This window comes from Papaver somniferum, chromosome 5 (assembly GCF_003573695.1).
Source record: "Papaver somniferum cultivar HN1 chromosome 5, ASM357369v1, whole genome shotgun sequence".
Classification (NCBI taxonomy): domain Eukaryota; kingdom Viridiplantae; phylum Streptophyta; class Magnoliopsida; order Ranunculales; family Papaveraceae; genus Papaver; species Papaver somniferum.
The window spans coordinates 171,512,470-171,521,174 of NC_039362.1; the positions used below are offsets into that span (position 1 = coordinate 171,512,470).

Consider the following 8,705-nt stretch of genomic DNA (forward strand, 5'->3'; position numbering starts at 1 on the left):
CTGTTTTTAGAATTCGTTTTTTCTTATTCCTTTGATTTCTAGAATTCAAAAAGTTATTTCTAAAAAGGTACTTCTTTTCGAGGTTGAGATAAGTCCTGCCCATATATAGATCTTAACCAATCAAATCAAACGGAAAACAAAAAATAAATATAACAAAAATATTTAAACCAATTGCATAAATCTAAATGAATTAGTATCGTAATCTCATCCTCCCAATGAATATTTTGGAGTTTAAATTTAAGAAGGATGTCTTGAGAGACCAACCAGTAAGAAACACACTACAATCCCGTGAACTGGGATTGTGAGAGAGGGGTGGGTCGTGTGCAAATCTGCCGCATCAGGGGACCCCTGATTTTGTGTCATGCGGGATGGATTGTGAGAGAGGGGGTCGGTCGTGTGCAAATCTGCCGCATCAGGGGACCCCTGATTTTGTGTCATGCGGGATGGACCACGGGACCCGCGGTTAGCGTATCATCCACGCCGGAGATGCTGTTAGGATCGTGGATTTGAAAGGAATTCGTACTCTCATTTTTATTTTTTCCTATGATGTACTATGAGATGAAACTAATTACATTTTCCCAAGTTTTGGAATAAAAAATAAAAAAAATTGGCTAGTATTAAGTATTAACATTTTTTTTTGGTCAATACAACAAAGAATATATATATATAAAAAGAGAAGATTACAGCAAGACACTCCAACTCACATATCGAGGCAGAGTTCAAAGTTAAAAAGCAGCTGTTCTTATGCAAAGAGGAGCATAAAACAGAACTACAACAACCCCACTTGTTATCCCTACAGAAAGGCTTAATGCCTATTTACTACATTCCCCCTCTGTCTAAGAAGGCCTTGATAATGCAAACCTCTGAATTCTTCATTTGGACCAGTCCAATATGAAAGAGTTGCTTTCACTCCCTCGACAATCTTTTTTTTCAACTTTTCTCGCCGTTCGAAAATCCTCTTGTTTCTTTCTTTCCAAATGACCCAACACACAGCAAAAGGAAGAAGTTTCCAAAGTATACGACCCCTTTCAGTCAGCCCTTGTATGTGTTGTCCTACGAACATATGTTTTATATCCTTGCACATAACCCAATCTCTCCCATAGTCCAACATAAAAGCCATCCATATTTTATGTGTATAGTTGCAGTACAAGAAAAAGTGATTGATCGATTCTAATTCGTCTTTGCACATGACGCACTTGTTCTCTAAACCGGCTCTAATTCTTCTATGTGTAAGGTTATCTAGAGTCAAAAGCGAATTATGAAGTAATAACCACACGAAAAAGGAAACCTTTGTCGGGATTAGAGGAGTCCAAATCTTTTTGCTGGGGAAGTGGGACTGTTGTTTAGACTTGTAATGGCATTATAACAAGAGCGAACAATAAATATGTCGTCATTTTCCCATTTCCATCTTCTAGAGTCTTGTTTTGTATTAAGAGTAACACCAGTTAGTTGTTGACAGAGAATAGTAGCTTCTTGTTTTTCTGAATCGGTGAGCCTTCTCCTTGGATCAATGTCCCAAGCACCGTCTTTATAAAAGTCAACTACCCATCCCTGTTTCTTCCTAGAAATTTCATATAGCTCTGGGAATTTCAAATAGAAAGTTGTATCCCCATTCCAAACATTCAACCAGAATTTGACTCTAGTTCCACTTGCAACTGTATACACAAGGCCCTGCGAAAATATCTCCAATCTATTAGTAATACCCCTCCACAGACTGGTACCATATGTTTGTTTTACCGGCTTTGCGTCTCATTCATTGTCTTGCACCCCATGCTTATCACCAAGAATTTTCCTCCACGCAGTATTGGTTTCGGTAGAAAAGCGCCACAGCCATTTACATAGGAGAGAGTCGTTCATCTCTCTAATGCTCTCAATTCCCAGTCCTCCATGTTCTCTATCCTTGCAGATAGTCTTCCATGCAACCAAGGCTGTCTTGTTTTTCCCATCTTTAGTCCCCCATAAGAAAACCCGCATTTTTTTCTCTATCTTCTTAGCTACATCCGGAGGAATAGAAAAAGCAGACATAAGATAGATAGCCAGAGAACACAAGACACTCTTAATTAATACAACTCTTCCTCCGTAAGACAGATAAATCCTTTTCCACCCATCCAATCTCTTGTCGATCGATTCCAACACCGGATCCCAAATCTTCTTGCACCTATAGTTAGCACCAGCTGGCATTCCTAAGTACTTGAAAAGAAGCTCTTCATAAGTGAACCCCAAAGACGATTGCACTGTATGACTATGCTGAAAATCCCCCACACCAATAGCTGTACTTTTAGACATATTAATTCTTAGGCCAGTATACATCTCAAAACACAACAGTAAGCCTTTAATATTATGGATGTATTCTTCTTTGTCAGCGGAGAACAATATTGTGTCGTCTGCAAAAAGCAAATGTGAAACTGTAGAACCTTCCTTGGTAAATGTCAACCCTTTAATTGCACCACTTATTTCCGCTTTAGCAAGCATCCTGCCTAAACCCTCCATTACTATAGTGAAAAGAAAAAGAGATAAAGGATCGCCTTGTCGTAACCCTCTAGTACTCTTGAATTTTTCCCTGGCGCTCCCATTAACCAAGACCGCGAAATGAGCATGATAAATGCACGATAAGATCCACTTTCTCCACATGAAGCCAAACCCCATTTTACGCAACACCCATATCAGAAAACCGGGATCCTTGAAACGTCTATTGGAATCAATACATTCGTTAGCCATAAGGATACTATCATTAATCTGTCTCCCTTGTATGAAAGCACTCTGCGAAGAAGAAATCAGTTGGGGAAGCACCTGTTTCAACCTAGAAGAAAGAGTTTTAGCAATAATCTTATATGACGTGTTAATCAAGCTGATCGGTCTAAAATCTTTCACTTCTTCAACGCAATCCTTTTTCGGGATTAGAGAAACCAAAGTTTTGTTGATTCTCCAGTCTAAGGATCCTGTCATTTCGAAATGCTTGACCACGGCCATGAAGTCAGGTCCTACCACATCCCAGTAAGCCTTGAAAAACTCGACAGTATATCCGTCAGGACCGGGGGCCCTGTTCGCCTCCATGTACTTAATAGTAGACCTCACTTCTTCCTCCGTTATTGGTCTTTCAAGCCCCACCCTTTCTTCTTCCGAAATAGAGGAAAAATCAATATTCAGTAATATTGGTCTATCTGCGAAAGACTCACAGTATAAGTCCTTATAAAAATCATCAATATGATCATGTATAATATTTGGATCCTCTTGTAGCTCCTCGCGGACCTTTAAAAGCTGATGTAATTCAACTTTATCCTATGGTTAACTATTTTGTGAAAGTATTTAGTGTTGTTGTCGCCTTCTTCCACCCATTTGTCCTTGTTTTTCTGTCTAAGTCTAATGTCTTCAAGTCTTGACCATCTCTTATATTCAAGCTTGAGGTCAACCTTCTTTTCAGATTCTTACATAGTTGCACAATTCCTTTCCTATTTGAAGTCTATCTCTTTGATCTCCTCGAGTAGTCCTTCCATTTTAGCATTAGTACTACCAAAAGTCTCACAATTCCACGTCTTCAGTTTCTGCTTGAGCCACTGAAGCTTCTTCAAAGAACATATCCAGGATTCCCCTCTACCTGGAACTCATTCCACCAACCAGTAATCTTGTCCTTGAGAGATGGGTCCTCAAGCCAAATATGTTCGAACTTGTATGAGGAGGGTCCGAACCTTAGCCCTTGTGTGCTCAGAAGTATTGGAGTGTGATCAGATACCGGTCTGGGTTTAGCCGATTGAATTGTATCTGGAAATAACTCCTCCCAACGACTATTAATTAAAAACCTATCAAGTCGACAGAAAATACCTGTCCATTTGTCCAAGTGTATATAGCACTACACAGTGGGAGATCAATCAAATTCCAATCCATGATAAACTTAGTAAAATTAATCATACATCTATTGATGGTGCAATCCCTATTCTTCTCTTTTGTAAACAAGATGGTGTTGAAATCCCCTCCTATGCAGCCAGGAAAGTCCCAAAGCCCCACGATATCACCAAGTTCCCTCCACAAAATTCGTCCGTCTTTCCTATTATTCGGTGCATATACCCCCACAGAGTACCAAATCTTACCAATTCTTCTCGATTTAAACAAGCAGGCTAAGGAGTAGACACCGTCATGCCTATCTAGAAGTTCAAATTCTTCTCGATTGGTTTGGATATTGTGTATAGCTCCCTGCGTGAACAATTACTGGCAAGAGATCCACTGCCATCTATAGATGTGGCTTATCAAGCAGTGGTTAATTCGGAACATCTAAAATTGGGGGACGGAGTTGTGGCGTCACAGACACATGACAATGTTATGGCGTTCAAGGTTCAGTCGGATCAGCGTCCATACAATGATATGTATGATCCTAAAAAATATTGCAAGCACTATAGCCGAGAAGGGCACTCACAAGAAGGGTGTTTTCAGCTTATTGGATACCCGGAATGGTGGGGTGACATACAAATAGGTGGAAGAGGATATGGTCGAGGAGGCAGAACTGGTGGTCGAGGACGTGCTGGTGCCGGGTTTGTGAACAGCATAAGAGGTAGAGGACAAGGCAATATACGTGCGCATAATTTGAACATCTCGGCAGCAACAGCATCTCATCCTGCCACTGGGTCTTCAGGAGATGCATCAGGACTGACAGGCGTGACTGCAAGTCAAGTTCAGCAGGTTCTTGAATATTTAAATTCAAGAAAATTCAGTTCCCAGATCCAAGGTAAGACAAATCAAACACCCTGGATTATAGACATAAGAGCTACAAATCATGTCACGTGTAAAAGAGATGATATGATAAATGTGAAAGATATTAGAGCATGTTCTGTGGGACTGCCGGACGGAAAATATGCTCACTCTGAGAAAATAGGAACAGTTATTCTTCCTGGTGGTTTGAGATTGGACAATGTGCTTTATGTGCCACAGATAACTTGTAACTTGATTTCAGTTACACAACTCATTGATGAGGTAGTATGCAATGTTCAATGTACTAACAATTTATGTCTTATACAGGACCGGTTGACGAGGAAGGTGATTGGAGTGGGTGAGCGACGATGTGGACTATATATGTTATGTGGTGTGCCTCCAGTTAAAGTGCTTGCGGTGAGTGATGATACGTATGAGCTGTGGCATCAGCGATTGGGACATCCATCAGAGAAAGTGTTACAACAGTTACCGGGTGTGGGTAGATTATTGAAGAAGAATAATGATGCGTGTGATATTTGTCCGCGTGCAAAACATCGTAGAAGTAGTTTTGCTTGTAGTTTGAGCAAATCCAGTTGTAGTTTTGATTTGGTTCATATTGATTTGTGGGGTCCTTATAAGACGCGTTCGTCTTCTGCAGCACAATATTTTCTGACAATAGTAGATGATTTTTCAAGAGGTGTGTGGATTTATTTAATTCAAAGCAAAACTGAGGTTGAAACAATATTTCTTAACTTTATTGCGCTTGTGAAACGTCAATTTGGTAAGAAATCAAAATTGTTAGAAGTGATAATGGAACTGAATTTAATGCATTGCGTGGCTATTTTAAGACTAATGGAATTGTTTTTGAGACATCCCGTGTAGGAACACCTCAACAAAATGGAAGAGTGGAGAGAAAACATCAGCACATAATGAATGTGGCAAGAGCTTTGATATTTCAAGCAAATTTACCGATCCGATTTTGGGGAGAATGTGCTTTGACAACAGCGTATTTGATTAATCGTACGCCTACACCGGTTCTAAACAACAAAACTCCATATGAAGTTCTATTTGGGAAACCGGCACCATATAATCAGTTGAAAGTATTTGGTTGCTTGTGTTATTCACATGATCAAAGTAGTAAAGGGGATAAGTTTGCAAGTCGAGGAAGAAGGTGTGTATTTCTTGGTTATCCTTTTGGGAAAAAGGCATGGCAAGTATATGACTTAGACAAAAGACAATTTTTGGTTTCAAGGGATGTAGAGTTTCATGAACATCAGTTTCCTTACATATCTAGGGTACCTGATAAGCCAACTGAGATAGTTCGGGCTAATAATGACGTGTGTTGGAGTGATGATGAAGAAATAGTGCAGAAAGAGAACCCAGAAAGCGTTACTGAGAATCCAGAATATGTTTCTGAGAACCCAGAAGACATTACTGAGAACCCAAAATACATTACTGAAAACCCGGAAGACAGTACTGAGAACCCAGAATATATTACTGGGAACCAGGAAGGTATTACTGTGAAGCCAGAAAACATTACTGAGAACCCGGAAGACATTACTGAGAACCCGGAAGATGATACTAAGAACCCAGAATATATTACTGAGTCTCGAAGGAAGAAGTGACGGAAGCTAGTATGGGTAAAGGAAGGCGACAGAAGATTCCGTCTAGTCGTCTCAAAGGTTTTGTAACGCACACTGTACGAGAAAATAGTCAATCTCATGCTCACTCTCCACAGTCATCATCCTCAGGTACGCCGTATTCTTTGACGTATTATGTTAGTTGTGATAGATTCTCTACAGTTCATAAAAAGTTTCTTGCAGCAATTACTGCTGGGTCTGCGCCTAAAAATTTCAAAGAAGCCATGAAGCATCCAGGATGGCGTAAAGCAATGGCAGAAGAAATACGAGCTTTGGAAGAACAAGGAACATGGGAATTAGAAGAATTACCGCCGGGAAAGAAAGCTCTTGGAAGTAAATGGATTTACACAGATAAGTATGATGAGAATGGACAGTTGGTACGGCTCAAAGCTAGACTGGTGATCTTTGGGAATCATCAAGTAGAAGGGTTGGATTACAATGAGACATTTGCACCAGAGGCGAAAATGACGACAGTGCGGACTTTCCTAGCTGTGGCAGCAATTAAGAATTGGGAAGTGCATCAGATGGATGTACATAATGCATTTCTTCATGGAGACTTGGAAGAAGAAGTGTATATGAATATACCACCCGGATTTGCTCAAGGTAAGTCTAATATGGTGTGTAGGATGAAAAAATATTTATATGGTTTAAAGCAGGATCCTCGGTGTTGGTTTGCAAAATTGTCTGCAGCTTCGAAGAATTATGGGTTTCGGCAATCATATTCCGATTATTCTCTTTTTACTATGACTAAGGACAAAATCCAACTTAACGTTTTGGTCTATGTGAATGATTTGATTGTTGCGGGTAATGATTTAGTTGCGCTTGATCAATTCAAACTTTACTTGGGCGTTTAATCTATTTGTCTGTGACTAGGCCGGACCTAGCGTATTCCGTTCATATTTTGTCTCAATTCATGCAACTGCCGAGAATAGCACATTGGGAAGCGGCTCTTCGTGTGGTTCGATATTTGAAGAAGAATCCTGGGCAGAGAATTCTGTTGCGCTCTGATAGTGGTCTTAATTTGAAAGGATGATGTGACTCAGATTGGGCTGGTTGTCCCTTAACTGGACGCTCATTGGCAGGATGGTTTGTTCTTCTTGGGTATTCTCCAATCTCCTGGAAAACTAAGAAGCAACATACTGTTTCTCGTTCGTCAGCTGAAGCGGAATATAGATCTATGGCGGCGTCTATGTGTGAATTAAAATGGTTGAAAAAATTACTGCGTGATTTGGGAGTTCATCATCCACATGGTATGCGTCTTCTATGTGATAGTCAATCGGCTTTGTATATTGCTCAGAATCCGGTTTTTCATGAACGAACAAAGCATATTGAAGTTGATTGTCATCTGGTTAGAGATGCTATCATGCAGAAGATTATTACGCCTTCTTACACTCCTACAACAGTGCAATTGGCGGATATTTTTATTAAATCTTTAGGGAAAGCTCAGTTTCAGTATCTTATTTCCAAGATGGGCATGTGTGATCTCCATGCTCCGTCTTGAGGGAGGGTATTATGAGAGTTATATATGGGCTCAAGACTGTTGGCTTGAGACCCAGGCTTGAGACCCAACTTCACAGTCGAATGTCTAAACTGTTATGGACAGTCCAATGTCAGGTCGAACACTAGGGTCTAAAACTAGGGTTGTGCGTATTGTATAAAGTGGAAGTTGAATGAATGAAAGAGACACGAACTCATTATTATACGTGTTTGAGATTATACAAAATCTAACAAAACCTTATATGTGAGTCAACACAAATCTATTTTCTTAACCAGGAGTGTTGTTGATGACGACAATAAAGTTTGCCCAAGGGGTACCTAATTTTGCTTATTGTGAGCAGCATTGGGAGTGTACTGCTACTGAATTTCGCTGCCAATACCAGCCGGAAGAACCTAATCCATGCTGCAAGGAAATCTGCAAGAATTTACATGGATTCAGATTCACTGAGGCATTTTGTGAGCCCGGATCACAAAAATGTCTTTGTCGTTGGTCCTGCTAACATGGATTAATTATCACTTTTTAGCTCTATGCCTCACTATAATTTTATCATGTATACAATTTTGAAACAGACATGAGCCTTCATGTTTATTCATCTTATTAATAAAAAAGAAAAAAAAAAAAGAAAAAAGAGTGTGATAATCTCTTTTCTTTCACTCTCTCGGATTGGTGCATGGATTTCTTTTCTTCTTTACTATTCAGTAACATCTGAAAGAGTTTCAGAAAACCGCCTCCTTTCAGAAAACACATTGATCAGAGAAACAAACAATGCTGATATAGTTGTGCTCAGTTCGAAACAAATGGCTGTCTAATTTCTGTGAGAGCTGAAAATCTGAAAGAAACCAGTTCATATTTATCACGAGATTTTGTTCTTCCTTCTGTTCAGTAGG

At 39.8% G+C, this 8,705-nt stretch overlaps 1 protein-coding gene across 1 annotated transcript; it reads left to right on the forward strand.

The window, feature by feature from the left end:
- Positions 1-4,314: 4,314 nt before the first annotated feature.
- LOC113280045 lies at positions 4,315-6,305 on the forward strand. Its single transcript, XM_026528686.1, has 3 exons — positions 4,315-4,717; positions 5,084-5,207; positions 5,975-6,305. Exons 1-3 carry the CDS (start codon positions 4,315-4,317, stop codon positions 6,303-6,305), a joined length of 858 nt encoding a protein of 285 aa, XP_026384471.1.
- Positions 6,306-8,705: the final 2,400 nt, after the last annotated feature.

Excerpts from the sequence above, each read along its gene's own strand:
- LOC113280045 (XM_026528686.1), top strand. The coding sequence starts at position 4,315 with ATGGCGTTCAAGGTTCAGTCGGATCAGCGTCCATACAATGATATGTAT. Across the intron at positions 4,718-5,083 it reads ATTCAGTTCCCAGATCCAAG|TTAAAGTGCTTGCGGTGAGT; the intron begins GTAAGACAAATC and ends GTGTGCCTCCAG. Across the intron at positions 5,208-5,974 it reads TTGAAGAAGAATAATGATGC|GGTACCTGATAAGCCAACTG; the intron begins GTGTGATATTTG and ends TTACATATCTAG.